Source organism: Pituophis catenifer, unplaced genomic scaffold, assembly GCF_029215685.1.
Source record: "Pituophis catenifer annectens isolate HBS135680 unplaced genomic scaffold, rPitCat1.0.hap2 SCAF_2, whole genome shotgun sequence".
Taxonomy (NCBI): Eukaryota; Metazoa; Chordata; class Lepidosauria; order Squamata; family Colubridae; genus Pituophis; species Pituophis catenifer.
In genome coordinates this window covers 176,235,422-176,258,310 of record NW_027256882.1, presented here as the reverse complement: position 1 = coordinate 176,258,310, position 22,889 = coordinate 176,235,422, and the positions used below count along the sequence as shown (strand labels likewise).

The 22,889-nt window shown below is 41.2% G+C and overlaps 1 protein-coding gene across 4 annotated transcripts in view; it reads left to right on the top strand.

The window, feature by feature from the left end:
• Positions 1-20,914, top strand: part of L1CAM (L1 cell adhesion molecule) — a 69,257-nt gene extending 48,343 nt beyond the window's left edge. Inside the window, exons 23-26 of one of the 4 annotated variants that reach the window (XM_070938159.1) lie at positions 16-180; positions 11,071-11,103; positions 12,365-12,437; positions 20,333-20,914. In XM_070938159.1, coding sequence (XP_070794260.1) covers positions 16-180; positions 11,071-11,103; positions 12,365-12,437; positions 20,333-20,561 — 500 coding nt within the window. In that variant the 3' untranslated portion in view covers positions 20,562-20,914. Of the gene's footprint in view, positions 1-15; positions 181-11,070; positions 11,200-12,364; positions 12,438-20,332 lie in introns of all 4 variants that reach the window. The other 3 variants (XM_070938158.1, XM_070938157.1, XM_070938160.1) reach the window with 3 other exon arrangements.
• The last annotated feature ends 1,975 nt before the right edge of the window (positions 20,915-22,889 follow it).

The window sequence follows — 22,889 nt, the reverse complement described above, 5'->3', positions numbered from 1 at the left end:
TTTTATTTCAAACAGACAAAGGACAATGGCATGATGTAGGGAAGGCCAGTTCTGGCCAGGGCTCATACAGCATTCCAGATTTGCAGCCAGGCAAACAATATCGTGTTCGACTGGTGAAAGTACACCGTACTGGGGACGTTCAAATAATTTGGGAGTCAGATGTGGAGACCAGTGGTGTGGGTAAGTTACATTGGAGAACCAGGAATTATCCAAGACTTAATAATTAATTATTAATTAATTAATAATCTAAAAATGCTCAAAATTCATCTGTTTTTAAAATTACTTGCTTTGCTGTTTCCTTAACTAACTTATTTGGCCAGAATAGGATCAGAAGTTGGAGGACAAGCTAACTCTAGTCAGGGCATGAGTTCCTTTATATTGGAATAACAATTTTATCCATAGGTTTTTTTTTTGTTTTTTATTTTTTAAATTTGATTTATATGCCGCCCTTCTCCGGAGACTCAGGGCGGTTTACAATGCATTAAGCAATAGCCTTCATACTTTTGTATATTTATACAAAGTCAGCTTATTGCCCCCACAAACTGGGTCCTCATTTCACCTACCTTAGAAAGGATGGAAGGCTGAGTCAACCTTGAGCCTTGGAGAGATTTGAACCAGCAGTAATTGCAGGCAGCTGTGTTAATAACAGGGTGCTTAGACCACTGTACTATCAAGGCTCTTTTTAATGTGGATCTAGATTAAAAATTATTCCTACGAATTCCTCACGCAATCAAAAAGTAGGGCATTTTGGTGATAAACACCACATAAATATCACATTTGGTAAATTTTGATATTTCCTTGTCACTCTTGCAAAACAACTATTAGTAGAATGCAGGAAGAAAAGAAAGAAGGAAAGGAAGGAAGGAAGGGGTTTCTAGCAACAAAAGAATGTATTGGGTCTATTGTGGTATAATTTTAAAGTAAATGAACAATACCTATTGACAGTTAGCACTCCATGTTCTCTTTGTAAATTTTTTGATACATACGTATAGTTTAGAGCAGGGTTGTGCAAAGCCTGCCGAATGCTTTCCCAAGGATGGGTCCAGGTGTTTGGAAACATCTGATCTAAGTTGTTCTGGAAATAATTAATTTCTACTCATTTTCCAGTTCAGTAGCAAGTTGGAAAAGTCCAAAATTCCGCCTTCCAATGACCAAGCCTAAAGTTTTTAAAGAAATCTCTCTCTTGTTCAAGTTCAAAGTCAAATAACATCCACACTTTTTTGTTTTGAGATAGAATATGATTACATTGAAAAGGAAGAAGGTCTGCCTTGTTAGAAATGTGCATGGCAAATTTCAAAGAGAGACCCTGAGGGCCTGATTGTAAAGGGACACCCTTTTTGTTCACAACTATCTATCAGATTAACCAAATGAATCCACTAATCCCTTCCAGAGGTGTCACTGTTACTTTCTCCTTACTGCTGTTTGTCCACCCACCGCAAAGCATCCTTCTCTGCCTGCACATCTGCCAGTGCTATGCCAGTGAGTTGATACTGTGCTATTTTAAAGTGTAGGATGATTTCCTAAGCTAGCAATGAATGAAACTGACCGTCCACTACTATCCATTGAGAGGGCGGCTGCTTTGCTGCTTCATGGCCTGTGTGTTCCCAAGGCAACACCTAATTAATTTAGCTAGGAAGCTAGGAAAAATGAAAATGGTATGGAGATGCAGTTTCAACTACTTGGCCAATGTTGGGATCTGGCCTTGTATTTTAGTTTTAGGACTTTTCCACTGTGTAGACTACATATACCAGATAGGAATGAAACCAGTTTAAGAAATCCCTTTCCAGATTTCAGCCCCTTCTTTGAAAATTCTTAGGATTTTTTAAAATATTCAGTCAAAATGGAGCTTCCTATAGGAGTGGTGCTGTGGCCTAGAGGTGGAGCTCTCGCCTCACAATCAGGAGGCTGTGAGTTGGATCCTAGATAGGGGAATATATTTCTCTCTCTGGGCACAATGAGAATATATCTGCTAAACAAAACTCTGCATTGGTGACAGGAAGGGCATCTGGCCATTAAACACTCTGCTAGCTCCATTCAGTTGCCCAGACTTCACTCCACAAGGGATTATGGGGTCGTTAAAAAATGATCATCATGATGATGATAATGGGGCTTCCTAAACTTAAATCCATCTGTGCTCTACAACCAAAGGGTTCTTCTTCTAAGTGACATTCCCTCCAGGTATTTGAACCATCTTTCTTCATAGAAGTTGGATTGTAGTCCTCTGATCATCTTTATTGCCTTTCTCTGAGCCTGTTCCAATTTCTCTGAATGTAGTGCCCAGAAAATAACACTCTACTTAAGGAGCCTAGCCAAAATAGTTGAAATTCCTGTGATTTATGAATTAAGTTATACATCTTTTAAGCTTATATTAAATTATACATCTATTGGAAAGTAGTTGTAGATGAGTATTCTGAATATGCTTTTTGAGCCAGTTTTGGATCCACTTAATTATCATGCTATCCAGCCCACATTTTACTTGCTTTACTTTACTCATGACATTGGGATATTTTGTCAAATGCTTTGCTGAAATCAAGTTGCAGTTTTGCCTACTGCATTCACACAATCAATTAAAAATGATCCAATTTAAAAAAGAAATAGATAAGGCTAGCCTGACAAGAATTGTTCATGACAAACCCATGTTGATTTCTTAGTTCAAGGGTCAGCAACCTTAAACACTCAAAGAGCCATTTGGACCCGTTTCCCACAGAACTCTGTGGGAAAAAAATGAGTTGAAAAGCTCAATGAATCGTATGCCGGTGGGTGTTGCACATTGGTGGTTGTGATGCATGTTTTGAGCAACGGAGCCGCAGCAGAGGGATGAAAGAACAACATACAGCTCCAGAGCCACAGGTTGCAGACCCTGTCTTAGGTTATTGTTTCTAAAATGCTTTGAGATCCATATCTAAATTATCGTCTCTAGATTTTTCTGAGGTATTAATCCCAGCTAACTGGTCTGTACAGTAATTTGCTGGATCTTCCTCCTTTCCTCTTGCTGAAGAATGAGTCCATACATTCAGATTCAGAGATTCTACAGCAGGGGTGTCAAACTTGTGGTGTCACATTGTCATCATGTGACGTATCGTGACTTTCCCCCCCCTTCGCTAAACCAGGTGTGTGTGTGGCCCATGCGTAATGCATTCGGCCTGCTGGCCGGGAGCTTGACACCCCTGCTCTACAGTAACTGTTGATTGATTTTGAAGTATGCTACATTTTGAAGATAAAGCTTTGAATTTAAATGATAAGCGGAAAATCCTTTTTGAACTGGAAGAAGAAGCCAAAATATTACCTACCTGTTGGTTGCTAAGTGCCAGTACTAACTTTGACTTGGTAATGAAATACTTGTCTGAGAAATAGTTATTTACTGGATTTACACCCTATCTTTCACTCAAAGGCTCACATTGTTGAGCCTTTGGTGGACATAGTCCTATTTTTCCTCACAAAAACCCTACACAACTGGTTGGGCTGAGAGAAAAAGAGAGTAATTGATTCCAAATCACTATTTGAGCTTCCATAGCCAAGTGTGGAACCTGGATCTTCCCACTGCAATCCAACCTCTTAGTATTTGCTCCAAGCTAACTTCTAAATAAAGGCTCTGCCCTTAATTTACAGCTGTGGAAGCCAGGGAGGGTTTCAGGAGCTTTGTTTTTACAAAACGTATTTCCAGCCATCAGTGCTGAAACATAGTTAATTGATAGAATCTTGACTTCAATTTGTAGGAGCTCTCAGATTTTATTTTGGACCCCTGAATCTGTTTTGGATTTTGCTTTTGCTTGTAACTTTGCCTACACTTTTCTGACTTTTAGCTTGCCTCTTGATCTTATTTTCAGTCACAGGTTTTTTGGCTGGACTGTCAGGCGATAGATATTTAGGAATATGCTCTGTAACCTTCTGTGGTACTTTCTGTTCTCTCCTTTGTCCTTCATGTTCATAAGATTCTTTTTTCTTCCCCAGTTTTACTGATGGCCTCACTCCTTTAATTTTTTCTCTTTGGACTTTGTAGACAGAAAAGGATCTGATCTCTGTGCAACCTGTGGGTTTATTGGTCCCGTTATTCTTCTTCTCAGCTTACTAGATTCTATAATTACATAAGTAGTTCTACATTGAAATCACTGATTTGTGCTCCCCCTTGCTTTTGTAATTCCTTTTGGAACATTACCTGCAACAGTTCAACTGTTGGCAGAAGCACTTGTTTTGTCCTCCCTGAGCTTTTGCCTATCCCAAATATACTAAGGCAGGTCCGGTTTTAGGGCAAGGCAAAGTAGGCACTAGCCTAGGGCACCAAAGCTTAAGGGTGTCAATGCCAATCTCCTTCTGAATCATTCTAAAAATTCAATCCTTGCATTAGCAGGAGGTGGCACCATCAGTCAAAGTGGCCTAGAAGTGCCCTATACCAGGGGTGGGTTCTACTTACCTTTACTACTGGTTTGCAGCGGGAGCATGCGCGCACGCTTCTGCACATGCGCAGATCACCCATGATGATGTTGTGGCGGGTGGCCGGAGCCTCCCGCCAGTTTTACTACCGGTTCTATAGAACCCGACCGAACCAGGAGCAACCCACCACTACCCTATACCCTTCCTCTGGAAATGCCCTAAAGCAGGGGTGTCAATTATTTTGATTGAGGGCCGCATCAGGGTTGTGTTTGACCTTGGGGGGGCCATGTGGATGTGGCTGGGGGGGAGGTGTGGCTGGGGGCGTGGCCAGCTCAACATCACTCATCAAGGCTCTGTTTTCTGCCGTGATGGCCTCCTGCAGCCCTCTGCCAGCGAAAAAGGAGCCTGGGTGGACCATGCGCAGCGTCCCCAAACTCCGTTCTTGCTGGCAGAGGGCTGCAGGAGGCCGCTGCCTCTGAAAACGGAGCCTGGGAAGGCCAGTCCTTCATTGTTTCCAGGGCAACCCCATGGGCCAGATCCCGCTCCACAGGCCTTGAGTTTGACACTCTTGCCCTAAAGCATAGCTTATTCCTTTTTGGACCACCATCCCACAATTTGCATATGCTTTCTCAATGTTTCTGTTTCTTCCTTCAAAAATGTATTAACTTGAAAAAGATTGGAAAGAAGCACAATGCCTTTTGATTCGTATCTTTAGTAGCTATTACTGGAAGGGCTATTACTGTACTCTTTATGTTAGGAGCTCTATTATTAGGAAAGTTCATAGCTGTATTTTCCTGGCTCAGAGAATAAAACCTCTTCGAAAAGTGAAATTGGATTTTTAAAAAAACCCTAGTTACTTCATTATTGTATTTATTTAAGGAAATCATAAGACAACATTTCCATTTTAAAGGTAAATTATTTGTGAAAGGTTCTAGGTTTTTTTTTTTTTATTCTATTCATAGCTAGTATTTTTCAATATATCAGAGGGGTTTGGTTTTTTTTGCAAAAAAATATGTATTTGTAATTGCCTTATATTTAGTTTTAAATATTGCCTCCTTCCTGATGTCTCAGGCATTTTAATTTTGTAATTTATTATTTATAGTTGTTTTATTTGATGTGACATTTCAAAGAAAGGAAAACCACTCCAGCATTTGAAAAAACATATTCCATTTTCATACTGTTGGAAAGCGAGAGGTTGAAGGAGACCCTTGAAATGCATTAGTCTTTTTTTGCAGGCTGTATAACTACTTTTTAGGCAGTAGAAAAAAATTCCTCTATGCTCTCGAGTCTTTAGTTGCTTTTGAGCTGCTATGTTGAGTAGTTGCTCTTGGATTTTAACTTATTTTCATGGGTTTTGAGGCATACATTTCAGGGTGGGGAATAGGTGATTATATTTTAACTTTCTTGTAAGCGGCTTGATCACCATGTACACGAGTGGAGAGATATACATTTGTTAAATAAATAGGTAAGTATCCTGTTTCCCTGAAAATAAGACATCCCCTGATAATAAGCCCAATCGGGCTTTTGAGTGCATGCACTAAAATAAGCCCTCCCCGAAAATATTTAAACACAGAGCTGGAAATCAAGTCTTGCTCCACGCACCCCAAAATAATAAGACCTTCCCGAAAATAAGGCCAAGCACTTATTTCAGGGTTCAAAAAAATAGAAGACAGGGTCTTATTTTCGGGGAAACATGGTAGATGGACAGACAGAATTTTTTCTCCAAAAACTTTACCCTGCTTAATCTTTCCTGTTAATTTGGCTCGGCTTCTATTCTGTGCTGTTTTGTTTTAATTTACTTTAAAGTCTTATAATTGAACATGTATTTATATACTGCCTAGGAAATTAGCAATAAGCGGATTGGGCTTTTTACAGGACTTTCCGGCTTCACTAAAAGAGATTTCATTACATAATTATCAGATTGCTTTTGTAACTCCAGAGTCCCTCCATACATGGCATTGGTGCTGTTCTGGCATTGGCACCATGTCCTGATGTATAAAAAGAAACCCCAAACCAAAATAAATAAATAAGTAACAAAAGCACCCTGCAGCCCAGCCAGTTTTCTACCAGCTTGGCTGGGCACAACAAATCTGGCTCAGCATTTGATCTTGTGAAGCTTAGTGCCTGGTGGGTAAGCAGCATTCCTGTATGGGGAAACTTTTTCTCTTTTCCTCCTCTCCTTCTTTCTGAATTCACCTCTAATCAGGGGTGAAATGCTCCCAGATCGGACCGGATCGCCTGATCTGGTAGTGATGGCGGTGGGTGGTTCAGAGAACTGGTAGCAAAAATCCCTGCACCCCCCTCTCCACATGCCCAGCTGAGCCGCGAGATCATCAGAGGCTTTTTAAAAAACTTTTTCTACAACCTCTTCCGCCGAAAAAAAGCTTTTAAAAGTAAAAAAAAAAGCCTCTAATGATGGCGCGGCTCAGCTGGGATCGTCAGAGGCTTTTAAAGGCATTTCTTTTTCTACAACCTCTTCAGCTGAAGAGGTTGTAGGGGAAAAAATGCCTTTAAAAGCCTCTGACGATCCCAGCTGAGTTATCTGATCGTCAGAGGCTTTTAAAGGCATTTTTTCTACAACCTCTTAAGGTTGTAGAAAAAATGCTTTTAAAAGTAAAAAAAAAAAAGTTGGCCACGCCCACCCAGTCACATTACCCCCCCCACCAAGCCACGCCCACAGAACCGGTAATAACAAATTTTACATTTCACCACTGCCTCTAATACTAGATTTCTCCCAAGCAAATTTATCTGCAGAGTGATCTGCTAGAGGAACTTAGTCAATTTCACAGGGTTATAGTATTTGAGAAAAGTATCTGACAGCAAGACTACTCTTATGGCATTTACTTTAGGTTTCAATAGGCATTCATATACATGTAGAATGGTATCTTGATAGGCAGGCAACCTTTTACCCATTACTCAGAGTTTGGGGGAAAGAGTTGCTGGGCAAACGGAATAGTAATTCATTTTTTTTCCTTTTGTAGAGAACGGGAAGTTTATTGTTCTGTAAACTTCAAGACGTGTCGTAATTCACAGGCTGTTCATGCACTAGCTAGATTAGGGTTACCAGAGTGGTCAGTATTTACCCCCAAAGGTTAATGGGACTATCCAAGAAGCTCCTGTTATTATCCTGATTATTCTTTGTAGTACTATAGGTTAAAATATTTATTAAATTATTTTCGTATATACCAAATGTTTGGGAGTTGATGGACAATCTGAAACTTCATGAAGGGATCAATGAGCTGAAGAGTTTGGGGATCTAGGCAAGATGATGGTGAAAATGTGGCAATTTTCCTACTGATCAGCTGCGGGGGGGGGGGGGAACGCTGATTGGTTCCTTATTTTCTCACTTTGCAGCATCAGCATAAGTGAAGATAATCACTCCAGAGAGCCTGAGAGCTTCAAATGCTTTGGGGATTGAGGAATGGAAGTGATGAAAATAATGAGAGGTGGAAGTGACCTCATTCTATAATTATGGCAATGTGGAAGGATCTACTGAGATGAAATAATATTTCCAAATTCTAAATTCAGCATGTGGGAGAAAGGGAAACTTAATTAGCAGTTTGGGGGAAGGGCCAACAAAGAACCTTTCTTAGAACATTTCTCTTCAGGAAAAATGTGTTTGGAAAAGAACAATTCTAAGTGAACAGAGGAGAAAATCCTTCCAATTAATTCCCAACACAGTGCTATAACCATTATAATGTTTGACTTCTTAGGAGGTCCTCTGATACAGCAATATTTCTAGGAATTGCTAAAGGGAAAAATCTGGTTTGACCAAATCACCACTGGAAGTCCTGCTGAGTGTGGATTGGTGATTACCTTTTGTGAACCATCAAAGGCAGGAATAGGAAACCTCCTATTGTTCTCCAGTTCAGCTCCCATCTTGAAAAATGAAAAATTTTGAGGGAAGAGAGCTGCAAAGCATCCATAGCACCTTTTTCTCACAAATCAGCTGTTTCAGGTTCTCTCTGCTATAAAGGGCAGGAGAAAGCACTGTAGGGGCTCCCCCGCAGCTCTTTGTGGCTCTCCTCAGACTACTCAATTGAGCAGGCAAAGAGGTTTGGAAACAGTATTGTGAGCAGGAAGAAATGGCCAGGTAGTGGAGGGGATGGGATGGGAAGAGGATGGGGCCTGGCAGCAGAGGCTTGTGGGTTAAATGAGGTGATCCTGAAGTATACTGTTTCACAGACTGCAGGATCATATCATGTATGCGCCTGAGAAACGTCAATAAAAACAGCTCTGTTTAAAGAAAAACCAGTCACTCAGTTAAAATGAGTTGCAAATGTTTTCTGCTCCCCTCCACAAGGATTATATCAGAGAAGTACCATAATCAATACTGATAACATATTTATTTATTTATTTATTTATTTATTTATTTATTTATTTATTTATTTATTATTTATTTATTTATTTATTTAATTTGTTTAATTTCTCCAACAGGACTCAGGGCGTTGAACAGCCACGGTAAAAACAACATATAAAATTTAAAAGCAATTTAAAAAACATTAAATAATTTTGGCCATCAATTTAAAATAACCCAGTTAAAACCAATTATAAATTTAAAAACTGCAAAGATGGGGTCAAGCCAGCCCGGCTAGATGAAATAGATGTGTTTTCAGAGCCCGACGAAAAGTCCGGAGGTCTGGTATCGTGCGTATCTCTGGGGGTAGGTTGTTCCAGAGGGCAGGTGCCGCCACAGAGAAGGCTCTCCCCCTGGGGGTCGCCAGCCGACATTGTCTGGCCGACGGCACCCTGAGGAGGCCCTCTCTGTGCGAGCGAACTGGCCGGTGGGAGGCTATTGGCGGCAGAAGGCGGTCTCGTAGATACCCTGGTCCTAAGCCATGGAGCGCTTTAAAGGTGGTCACCAACACCTTGAAGCGCACCCGGAAGACCACAGGAAGCCAGTGCAGCTCGCGCAGGAGAGGTGTCACATGGGAGTGCCCCATCGCTCCCATAATCCCCCGCGCGGCCGCATTCTGGACCAACTGGAGCCTCCGGGTGCACCCCAAGGGGAGCCCCATGTAGAGAGCATTGCAGTAGTCCAGGCGGGAAGTGACAAGTGCCTGAGTGACCGTGCGTAGGGTCACACATATAATCCTCAGCTCCCCCCAACAAGGCAATAGTATTCTTTTTCAAGTGTGAATTTGAACAATATACCCTACATGTTAACTTATCTTTTAAAATTTCCCTTAATATTCCATTTCCATTTTAGAAATAAGCAAGCTCTTTTTTATAAAGATCAATGTAATGTAGACAGCACTGTGTGCAATCATCTCCCTTAAGAGATGCAGAAAGAAGATGAGTTTTATCCCTCAGTCAGGGAGGAGCAACGGGGGGGGGGAGGAGGAGGTCTAGTAGAGCAGCTTCTCTGTCAATATTTTTTATTGAATTATGAAGTATTATAAAATACAAAATACAAAGTAAATAGAAAAATGGGGAGGGAAGAGAAGTGAGGAAAGATAAGAAAAAGAAGAAAAAGAAGCATTGACTTCCGACTCTGTTTCAGTAAAATAAGACATCAAATCACAACTTTTTGCTTTTTCATAATAATGCGAACAAGTGATTTCTATAAAGATCTATCGGTCTAATCGGTCTAATCGGTAAAACCCAAAGTCAGATTTTCATTCTTTTCCACATTAAGCATGAAGTTCAGAAGCTGTTCTTCCCCAGCTACGGACCCAAAAGAACGCAGCACACACTAACTCTATACAAAGCTTATTTTACTCAAATAACTTAGTCTTTATCAATCAAAGGCTGTTAATAAACTGTCTTAACAGCCTACCAGAATTCTAAGATAAGGTAATTACAGTCTTACTAGAGTTGGCAGCAAGCCCAGAAGCAATTTTGCAGAGAATCCAGACGCAAAGGAGAGTGAACTAAAGTTGTTCTCTACAGCTTGTTGCAAGTGGCGTTCCTTCTTAAATAGGCTAAGGGAGTGGCCAATTAGCCCCAAGCCTTACTCTCAAGGAGACCTCCTCCTGAGGAGCCACTCCTGCCTTTTGGCAGCTCTGCGTGCCTGTGCATTGAGAAGAGGCTCCTCCTCTTCATCCTCTTCACTTAAAGGAGCTTCTGGAGGTTCTGAAGGCCCTGGCTGAATCCCTGCCTCTGGCACCACATCTTCTCCAGCCTCCTCACTGTCCGACTGCATAGGCTGCTGGAGCAGCACCACACCAACCTCCTCATTGTTGGAATCAGCTACAATCCTCACAGGCCGCTGACAGGCCACAACAGAAGCGGTCTCCATGTGGAAACAAAAGTATTCATGTTCTTTTCTTTAATCAAAGTGGTCAGTTTTGCCTTTTCAGCCAACTCCATCAACTTCTGCAACCATTCGTCCATAGTAGGCATCGAAGTGTCCTTTCATTTTTGTGCATAAAATAGTCTTGCTGCGATCAACATATATCATGACAAAATTCCAAAAAAAATAATTCTCTTAGAAAATTAGTAGAGCAGATTCTCAAGCTCAGGAAAGGCGAAAAGCAGCCCTTTGAATTAGTCCCCAATATTCTCCCACCAGCCAGTATGGTTTTTTTCAATGAGAGCAACAGCACTAGGTTGTCCATCTCTGTAGCTTGTCCTTATGGGGTGGATTGGCTGTTGACATCTTTCTGCCCCTTGTTTTGGACAAGCGGATTGCTTGGTAGGGAACAGGCGGCTTTTGGTGAGATGGTATTAATGCTAAGCACCGATTATTTTCCACAGTTCCAGAGAAACAAAAAAGCTTTGCTGCAGAAGGTTGGTTCATCGGATTTATCAGCGCCATTGTCCTCCTCATCCTGGTTCTAGTGCTTCTCTGCTTCATCAAGCGCAGCAAGGGCGGCAAGTACTCGGGTGAGGTGCCCCCAGCCCCACCCTAGCACCTCGCGGCAGACCCCCATGGGCCTCCCCCCAGGCTATTATCAGTTATCAGTTATATAGCACGCTTAGTGTGCCTGGTGCCGTTGGTCCTCACAACAGTCCTGTGAGGTAGGTTGTTATCGTTCCCATTTTACAGAAAAGAAGCTGAAGTTTACAACTGAGCTCAAAGTTTGACTCTTGTGTCCAAAGCTCACATCAACGCTTGAGCTGCTGGTCTGGGTTAGATGCATTTAAGTCCAGTGATCAAGATACCACATCAGGCTCAGGATAGTGAGCTAAAACCATGGTGGGGAAATATTGAAGATATTATAGACATAGCTGTGCTATCTGCTTAACCTGGTTTAATGATTAGTAAAACTAGTAAAGCAGGCCGGGAAACATACCAGGCGAGTGCTCTTCTAGAAGATTCTCAGCTTTTCTAAAACTTCAACTCCCATTACTGTTTGCCAAAGAAGATGAAAAAAATATGTTTGTTCTTTTCAATTCAAGAATAAAAAGGTACCCTTGAGCGGAAAGACAAAACAGTAAATCAAGATAATGATGATAACAATAGTGGTAGCAGTATTAAAATAGATGTATTGTTCTTACAGCGCTATTGCTTCTTTTTATAATGCTTCATAAGTGTCCTAAAATCTGTCCAGAGATGACGATGGATTAGTGTACTTCAATCTTCTCCAATTCTGCACCTTTCAGAGGTGTGGGACATAAATGACTCTTGTTTTCTAGCCAGTGCTGTTACTGAATATTCTGTCTGTGAGTGTTGGGAGTTGTAGTTCTAATGCATCTGGAGGGCCCAGGGTTGGGGAAGGCTGTGGTACAACCTGGGTGGACAGGTGCTTCTTTACAATGGTCCCTTTAACTCCAACCTCCTAGCACTATAGGGTTCCTCTAAATCTCCACCCCCCCATCTTGCATTCAGATCTTGCTGGTTATGCCCTTATTTCAAGGAGCTAAAGAGAAATCTAGCCCCACTGAGAGACAACACCCCCACCCCGTTCTTCTATTCCATATTTTTAAAGTTTTCCCCATTGCTTTTTGGGAAATCCCCCTGCCCACCCCCTTCCCAAGGTCCCACTTTGGAGGGTCCCTGCCCACCAACCCTTTTGCCTTGTGTAACATACTTTCTCTTCTACCCTAGTGAAAGACAAAGAAGATACGCAGGTGGATTCTGAGGCCAGGCCCATGAAGGACGAGACCTTTGGAGAATACAGGTACAATAAATCATTGTTCCTTTTCATGGCTAAAAAACAGTAAATTGCCCCAAATAAATGACATACATAGTTCCTTTGTTTTATAATATATACCATTTTCATGATAAATTGAGATTATCTTGATACAAATTTGTATAGTTTGGGTACAAATTTAGCCTTGATTATTTAAGTCTTTGGGGTCATCAGCCATAGATTTAAGAGCATGAGGAAGCAGTATGACAGCACAACAAGAATGCAAAAATGACAGAGTGGGAATGAGACATTTTCCACAGATTCTAATGAAAAGCACATTAACTTGCCAACAGATGGTTAATGTTGGGAGGGGGCAGGAGGAGATAGAATGATTTAATACACATATGAGACCCTGTCAGCAAGTTTTGGGTGGCTTGGTATACCAGAGCAGCAAAAAGATCTAAGTGTTGTCATTCACAGTGCATCAATAGAAGGCTGGGGTTATCAAGGCTGCTAAATTATGCTCACGGGTATAATAAGATAACAAAAAGGACAAGAATTGGCAATGAACCAAAGGAAGGAAAGTTCATAGTGTTTCCCCTTTACATGTATGTATATATATTTGTGTATATGAACCCAGCCATCTGAATGGTGCCAGGATCTATTGGTGCCTTCCATTTCTCTCCTTTGACTTCAACTTGCCTTCTTTGAAATATGATGCTACTTTTTCTCTTTTTTCTTTTTTCTCTAATCTCCCCTGCCTTTTGCTTGACTAACCCAGATCTCTGGAGAGGTAAGAATGCAAGGGGTAAACAATGAATGTTGCACTGCATGTTGCTGGGGGAAGGTGAGGTTAGAAGGGCCAGGATAACATTACCCATTGGTATGCTTCTGGATTTCACTGACCTTATCATATCTGGGAGGAAGAAAAGCCATTTCCATAAAGGGAGTTTGAGAGAAATCTTGCTTTACTTTCCGTAATTAATGGAAAATAATAATCCTAAAAATGGCTAAGGATAATTTTAAAACAATTCTTTTCTGTTTCTGCTCTCTAGTGAATAGCAGTGGCAAGAGGGATATTTCACGTTAGAAAGAATATTGGTTAGGGACTACATATGAAAATGGCTTTTAAAATTTCAGAATACATTTTTCTCTAAAATGTCATTTGTCAAGAGTCTCCACCTTAATTGCAGGTAGACTGTAATTTAGCTTGCTGTCCCTGAAGTAAATACATTTGATCCCTGACATCTTTTTCAAAGAATCATCCCCTTTCCCTCCAGAGGGAAACATAAAATATAATCAAATTGTTAAAAGAAAATACTGAGATTTCATACTTCAGGGTTGCCCTGTTTAAAAAGTTGTCTCTTTTGTGTTTATGTGTGTAGATATATGTGCCTAAGAACAACAGAACAATGTTACCTTTCTGTCTTACACCAGAATTCTGATTTCCTTTCTCTAGGAAGCAGTTTTAGTTAATGGAAATTCAGAAAAAGAACGGTCCCATTGTTTGAACAATCCCAAATCTTCTACCAGGGTATATTGTAGCCACAGCAATAAGAAAACTCAATGGGGGTCCTTGGTGCTCTCTGAACTTCGTGGCTTTCTTGCAGATCTTTCAGATCTGCAGATGATATTACTTGGTTTGATAATGAAATGTCTGCAAGAAAACTACCAAGCTCAGAGAGCACCAAGGACCCCACAGTTCAACCCTGAACTACAAATATTCTCTTCTAATCAGTACAATGATATTTGCTGGGTATCTTTGGTGTATGTTCAAATGTATGTGTGGATAGGCATTGTAATGCTTTTGGGATGAAAATGATCAGTGCTAACTGTGCATGGTTTGTCCTCCCTCTCTTTCTCATTATCTCCCTTTCATGAAGTTCATCAATGATTAGATTTAGGTAACAACCTTCCCTTCCCTTCCCTTCCCCGCCTGCCTGCCTGCCTGCCATATCTTGCTATTTCCTCTCTAATTTACCTCCCCTGGGTACCAAAATTGTATCTAGCCAGATGCCCACCACAGTTGGATCTCAAAGATAGGGATACTGGCTGGTAGCCCTTCTTTTGAAAATCCCTGGCAGATGCTGTGCAGTCTGTCTGCTTCTCTCTGCTAAACTCACATAGTCCTCTCTCTAGTACTGGGTCAGTCTACACAGCCTTTGAGTTGGTTTAGTATTCATTTGCAAGAGTCTCAAATGAGCTTCCTGGGTTTAAAAGGAGCTTCCTGGGTGCTCCTTTGGCTCTACTAATTTCCACATCTGCCTGTTGATTCTAAATGCAAATCAAATATATTTGGCTGGATCCTTTTTGGTTCTGTTTCAGCTCTCCTCCACACATGTTCACAGGGCTTCCATTTAAGTTTATGCACATCCAATGCATACTTGTTGGCCAGTGGAACTTGGAATTCAGAATCCTAATTCTGCATGCTGCCCTTTTGTATATCGGAGCCTTCCTCACCCAATGAGGCAACGCTGGACATTTTAATGTTAGAGTGGGGGTAAACCCAAGCTCTCTGACATGTCCGATATTTGATATCTGCTCCTAGGCGTGTTCTCTTTCAATTAAACTATTGTAAACTTTGATGCCCCTTAGTGTACAGCTATCTTCTTTGAAGTACAGGCTTTCCTTCACATAGGGATACCCATGCTCTAATTCTTTTTTTCCTATTTCATTCCATTATTGCACACCCATCACTTTAGATACCGTGTTTCCCTGAAAATAAGACCCTGTCTTATATTTTTTTGAACCCTGAAATAAGTGCTTGGCCTTATTGCCATGCACTCAAAAGCCTGATTGGGCTTATTATCAGGGGATGTCTTATTTTTGGGGGAAACAGGGTATGCATTGCCATTCTTACAAATCTGCACAGCAGCACTAGGAAACATTGTGCTGAATTTTCCTGGGATGAAAAGCCAGTCTAGGCATACAGTGTATGTGTATCTTACGCACATGGGGGTCATTGTGATAGCGTGGCTAGAGAGGGGTAGGAAAGTCAGGTTCATATCCCTACTCAGCCAGTCAATAATGTGAGGGTGGTGGTTATCTCAGAGCCCACAGGGATATTGTGAGCTAAATTGTGTACCCAGGTGGGGGATGGAAGAACTTTTTTATACATGAGTCCCTGGAAAAATGGTGGGACCTTAATAAACTAAAAATAGGCTTATCTTTGCCCAGAAAGCAGAAACGAAGCAGGCCCATAGGTTGAGCACTGTTCCACACTGCTGCATTTGCTCCTTTTTTCCCCTCTGATTGGCCTGTTTCCATTTAAAGCTCCCCAACTGGGTGAGGCTTTTAAGACTCACATCTCATTCAGATTTGCTTGGAGTGAAAAAAGAGGCCTCCATCTCTGCTTAATACACGAGCAGGGCAAAGTGTTGCTTAAGATACTACACAGGAGTTTTGCTTACTTGGTTTTATTTATTTGTTTGTTGGTTTGTTACATTTTTATGCTGTCCTTTTGAATATTCACCTGAGGCAATTAGATAAATAACCTCCTTCATACCTATGGGGGTTAAGTACATCAGAACGTTTTCTTTGGCTCCATGGTCCAGTGGGCTCTTTGTCTAAAAAAAATTATTTCTTTAATTTAAAAAAAGGGAGACAGTGGCATGCTGCAGACCGAGTGACGGCCTCTAGCATTGCTTGTGTTTTCAAGAATGTTTCTGGACCTCAGATAGATGTGTGATGATGCAATAATTATTTCATCGATAAAATGCAAACAAAGGGCTAACAAACTACTTCTGGAAAAGAAATACAAAGAGAAAACTGAGGATTCCCCCCTCCACCCTTCCGCCAACTTCAAATGCTATCCAGCTGCCCATAAAAAATCACAAAGATATACTGACATAACATTTGCCATTCCCATTGTCAATCCCTTTCCTGCATTTTTTTTGGGGGGGGGCTTGTCACCTGCCTATTCTTGGACAGGATGAAGGTAATACCACGGAGATGCAAAGGAGGAAAGATGTTGCTAGAAGATGTTTGTATTGTGATTAGAGGCAAGCAGGGATAGGGCATAGAGAGGAAAGGGAGCAGGGATGGGCTGCTGGGGGTTTGCAGGAGTTTGGGAGAACCTCTAGCTAAGATTTTGTGCAGTTCGGAGAACCCCCCAAATCCCACTCCTGGCTGGCCCCTCCCCTCCCAGGAGTCCCCACACAGCCGGTTTGGGATGCAGGTAAGTGTAGGGCATGCACAGAGGCTCAGGGAGGAGGAAAAACAGGCCTACTGGAAGTTCAGGAAGGCCGGAAACAGGCCAGTTTCCGGTCTCCAGAGGGCCTCCAGAGCCTGGGGCGGCTGTTTTCGCCCTCCTGGAGGTTCGAGAAAAGCCTCCAGAGCCCAGGGAGAGCAAAAATGCACCATGGTGCAGGAGGCCGACTAGGCCACACCCACCATGGCCATGCCCACCCAGCAACTGGGCAGAGAACCCCTTGCTAAAATTTTTGAAGCCCACCCCTGAAAGGGAGTCACCTTTTCACAGAGTGGGAAGGTAAAGAAAGGAAATGAGCCAAGTCCTCTATAAAAGAAAGGCAGAACAATGGTAGTTCTTGTGAAAATTATTCTGTAATTAAAGACTGAGAAGGAGTTTTGTTGATATAGCTCTATTAAAAAGAGCTCATATCCTGTACTTCTTTAATAGAGCAAGATTGGTTAAACTGGTAATTATTCATGATTTGTAAGTAAAGAAGAGACAGGATCATAGATCCCTTCCTACACATACATATAAATATCTGGGGGGGAAATGATAGAAAGCAGATAATATCAGTATAAGAGATTTAAATTTATCCCTGGGAGGAGAAGATGACAGCAAGATTTTAAAGTATATTCTTTAAAATACAGTATATTCTGAGAGCCAGTTTGGTCTAGTGGTTTTAAGGCACCAGGCTAAAAATTAAGAGACTTGTGAATTCTAGTCCTGTTGTAGGCATGAAAGCTGACTGGGTGATTTTGGGTCAGTCAATCACTCTCAGTCCAACCTACCTCACAGGGTTATTGTTGTAGAGAAAATAGGTGGAAGATAGAATATTAGGTATGATTGCCTCCTTGAGTTATTTATTAATAATAGATTGCCTCCTATTTTCCCTAGCAACCCTGTGTGGTGGCTTGGACAGTGAGAGAGACTGACCCCAGGTTACCCAGTGAGTTTTCCTGTCCTAAGGGAAGACTAGAACTCATAGCCTCCCATTTTCCAGGCCAGTGCCTATAGTGCCTAAGCTGTTTTATTGTACTGTAATCATTATTTTGCTTTTTATAGTGCCACTTCTGACCAAAAAACCTCACCTACTTTAGTCACAGAACATTATATGTTTTCTTTGGGAACATGTCTATGTGCTCAGAAAAAGGACTAAAAGGAAAAAAAACATTTAAAAGCATTGCAATCAGGAGTAGAGAGGGAGGAGATAAGAACAGATACCATCCTGGTAGATTTATGCTTTCTTACTGCTTAATGGCCTCCATGACCGCCATTTTCTGAAACAGCCAGTCTCCCAGCAGTCATTTTTAAAAAGCATCCATAAGATGGCTTCAAAATTCCAGATGTGCCCATGAATCCACAACAGTTGTAAACAGTTGTAAACTTGCTCCTAATTACACTCTTATTTTCCTTATGATTATTTGCCTTAATACACATATAGTAGTCTATAAAATCCAGACTTCAGCTAATCAACAAAATCAGTCAATATGCTTAACTTTAAATAACCCTCAACTTCATAGACAAATGTGAGGGGGGGAGATTTTTAGCCTCATGTCTATTAATATGGTAATGAGATCGTACAAATGCATAAAATGTATGTAAAATAAATATAATGGATGTGGCAGTGTAGGAACATTCTCCTGAGTAATTTACAAGAGCCTGAATGTTGTCCGCTGGGGTGCTTTCAGATTTTACCCATTACATCCCAAGCTCACAGATTGAGGTCCATAAAAAGCAAAGCTTTATTGTACTATAATAACTAAATTGTGCAGGCAGGCTTTTTCTGCTTTCCAGATGTGTGAGGGCTCCTCTCCCATAATCTGAAGCTATGGCAACAGATTTTGGGAATTGAATTCCAACACATTCAGGGACCACATACTTGGAGAAAGCTGTTAGTTGCTGATAAGTGAAAAAGTATTGTATTTTTAAGCATATGCTTTTTCAAATTTAATCAAATAGCTTGTTAGCTATGGTTCACGCCATGAGGGTACTTTAGGTGGTCTATATGTCTCAGAGTTTATTTGACATTGCTGCTCAAAATATCACAAAATATAGGTAAGAATACAAATATCTTGTAAGATGGCCACAATCTCCTCTAATTTCAGTAATTTGTTTAAAATAATATTTTTTCTTTAATATTGGGATCTTAGATACATTATGTGGGAAAGTCATGCTGTAACGACCATCCCTCCCCCAAGAGAGAAGAAGGGTCTAATTACGGAAAATATTGGGAACATCTGTGGGAGATATAAAGAAACACTGGATGATGAATGTTTGCATTTTGTTTCATTTTAATTACATTCCATGAATTCATTACAATTTGGCAAATAAGGCAACCTGTTCACAGTTTGACATAGCCAGCCATGACTAACAGATTATAACGGAATAAGATGAGATCCTTTTCATATCAGCATGAAGTTGTTTTGAGTTGTGCCCTTCATAAGTGGCCTTTTCTGTTTTGCATGATTTCACTTTGCCTCTAGAGAACACATCTGTGTACACAAACACACTTTCTAGCATCTTTCACAAGCAGCCAGCCCTCCCTTGTGGGTGACATCAAAGTCCTGAGGAGGGAATGACAGTTTGCCAGACTAGGACAACATGGATGTCCCGTTAATGAGGATAGCTCATTCATTAGCCAGTACTGGGGCTCCAAAACAAAAATAAATGACAACAGCATCCCATCTTCTTAAAGCAGGTATGCACAAAATGTGACCCAGGGATGAATGAGGCCTGATTTTTTGGGAATTCTCCTTAGGGAGAATGAAGCTAACTGTATAGAACTTTTCACCTGGAAGTGGCAAAAAAAAAAAAAAAGGTTCTTTGACTCTTAAAACTCTTGAATTCCTCTTCTAAAATGGGCCTTGGCTCTGCCTACTTTAGGAATGTGGCCTGTGACATGTCATACAAAATTTGGTTTGTTCCTTGATCTAAGAAACCCTGTCTTGAAGGCCATTTTTTTTGCATTCCAAAGGAGATTGACAGCATGCTGCCCACTGAAAGGTTCTTAGCATGTATTTTAATGGAGAAGCAACCAGGGTCTTGTGTTCTGGCTTCCTGAAGGGAATGATCCAGACGGACTGATGGTTTCACCAACTATGAAAAGATGCAGGGAAGTTCTCTTGCACGTTAACTGTTGAAACCAATATGGAAGCTTTAGATGGGATGACTTCTGAGTGATTTAAGCCCCATCAGTCAGATCAATTTGCCTTCCAGATACTTAATAACCTGCTGCCTAAAGATGGGCCATTTCATTTTATGCTGTGACAAAGTCATTTTGGTGTGAGCTGCAAACTCTGGTCTTCCATAAAGGCAGCTGGAGTTTCCCTTTCAGTCATTCTGAGATTGTGTGAAGCCCCCTTATGGAATGTGGACTGGTCCCTGGCATGAGTTTATATGCATGTTCACCTGTAGCTATGCACAACTTGCTTATATGTGCAGATATATAATACTACTATGCTTCCCTCTATACTACTATATTATTATTATTATTTATTTTCTTAACATGCTGTGGCTTTTATCAGGGTTGCCAGCCTACTGCTTTTCAGATTTTTTGGACTGCAACCCCTAAAAGCCCCAAGCAACATGGATCCTCCAACCAACCCTGCTGTGGATTTGGAACCGTTTAGTCCAAAACGACAGCAGGGTTTCAGATTACTTATCCAACTTTGAATTTCTATTGCTATAAATAAAAATATGATTCTTCCCACTCTATTATCCTTTCTCATTGTTGTCCTTTTCCCTCCTACAGTGACAATGAGGAGAAACCCTTCACCAGCAGCCAACCCTCCTTGAATGGTGACATCAAAGCTCTGGGGAGTGACGATAGTTTGGCAGATTATGGGGGCAGTGTGGACGTCCAGTTCAATGAAGATGGCTCCTTCATTGGCCAGTATAGCGGCCAAAAAGGCAAAGAAGGAGGTGGAAATGACAGCTCTGGGGCTACCAGTCCTACCAACGTGGTCACTGCCCTGGAATAAGTGGAGGCATTTTCCCAAAGGATTCCCCCCGCCCCCAGTCCTGGAGAAGAGGATTTCCCTATGGATTGCTGGGGGCAGGGGAGGTGAGCACAGGGTTAATCACCTCACCCAGGCAAAGAATCAAAGAATCAATGTTCTTCAAATGGAAATAGTAATTGGTGGAATCTACCCTTTGTTTACTGGCTAACCCCACCCCAAAAAAACTAATCAGGGAGGGTTAGAAAATCAGGGGATTCCTCAAATAATCCACCTAAAAAGTATCTCATTTCCACACCTTCCCCCCCAACCAGTTATCCTTCAGCCAAACTATGTCCATGTTTTGTGTGGTGGGAAGGGAAGGGGAAGGGAGGGAGAAGGGGAGGGGCATATGACATGATCCAAGGGATGAGCTTATTGGTGAAGCCCAGGGCTTCATAAGAGGGGAGGGAATCAAGGTTCAAAATTGCCAAAACAGCAGATGACCCACCCACCCCCCTTCTCAAGATCCTCAAATGTTCATTCTTTGTTCTTGTTCAAGAAGGGGATTTTAGATGGTGCTGCAATGTCTAATCCCAACCCAGATCAGGACAGGAGACAAAACAGAAAGTGACCTGAAAGAATTGGGAACCGAAAAACAGGGAATCCTTTCTCTGCCTCTGAGAGAAAGGGTGGTTAGAAAGAACTAGAAGCCAGAAGTCTTGGCTATGCAAAAGGAAGGAATATCAATGGGCTGAAAGTCAGAAAGGGTCTGGGCCTTTCAATTTTGCCATTTACCACCTTCTCAAGGATTCAGCTAAGGATGGTCTCCTGATGCCTCTTTTAGAAGGGAAGGGGTGCTCCAGCCAAATCTTCTGATTGCCTCTCTGCTGATCTGTCACTCTTTCTTCCCTTTGTTGCTCATTTTCTAAATCAGGCCTTGCCAAGGCAGCAGTTCTCTCAAAATTGTGGCTTTCAAACTTTTTACCTTGAGGAAAGCCTTTCCGTGTCTGCTCATCTACTAAGATATTTCCATTTTTCTGTCATGGAAGTTGAGACCTATTTTGGATTCATGAAAGCCATTGACCGGTTGGTCTATTGAACATCCTCTTTACTTCACCTAAATTGACTCTATACCTGCCATTAAAGTAGTCCTTGTTTACCATAGCCCTACAAGAGCCTCTGATCAATTGCCAAGAGATCTCAAGGTATCCTAGAAAGACAGTTTGAGAACTGCTGCCTGACCTGGTCTCCTGGTGCTGAATAGCCCAATTAGAAGGATCCCTTTGTCCTTTCTCTCATGTTAACTCCCATTCCCTCTTTCATTGGGTGATCAAAATCCAGTTCTTTCCAGATCCCACCATTTGACAACCTCCTCTTCCTCTTCCTTCTGTCTTAACTCCAACTCTCCTCTCAAACAGCAGAAAAGAAAAAAAAAAAAAAACCAAGACCCTCCCTGCTTTTTGAATGCATCTCACGCAGCTGCCTTGCGACACACTCTTGTCTTTCAAAAGTGGCTTCTTGTTCACTGAATCAACCCTTACCCCATTTCCACCTCTGTCTATTGTAATGATGACTATTTTTTCTCTTGCTTGTCGGGGATGAAATGAATCCTTGCTTTTTTTGCATACAAAGTTTTTTAAAATAATAATAAAAAATAATAAAAGTACTCTGGTGTTTTGAGCAGCCCTACACAAAATCGTTCCTGCCTTTTCCCTCTCTGTAAATATTTCCAACCCTTGTGCTTGAGTTTGTTTTAGATGTCTTAGGACTGGTGTTTTTGAAGTCTTTTAGTGGGTCTATTAAGGTGGCTTGGAATTAAAAAGAGAAAAAAATGAAAAAAGTATTTTAAACAGTCCTCTTTCTCCTGAAACGTGATGCCATTTCCACCCACCCATCCTCCTTGCCCTGTGTATTCTTCTCTTTTGTCAGGCCTGTTGCAATCTAACTTTCTCTCTTGATAGCTTTTTATATATATATATATATATGTATATATATAAACAGAATTATAAAATGATAAATAAATGATGAAATTGGAACTTGCTTGGACTGGTGATGGGGAAGTTATGGTTGGGAAAATTTATCTCATGTATGTTGTTATAGGACTCTTGCATGAAAGTTAGGAAAATCTCTTAAAAAAATGAAATTTCCTTTTGCCAATTCAGCTGGGAATTTTTGTGATTGTACAATATAGAGCAGAAAACTAAATCAGGGTAGAACCATTGCAGGTTCAATCTCTGGCATCTCCAGTTAAAAAAAACAAAACACCAGAGAATATGATAGGAAAGTCTGTCCGAGACCACAGAAAGTTGCTCCCAATCAAAATTGATAATACTAGGAAAAATGGAGTCTGATCAGATTTCAGGAAACTAA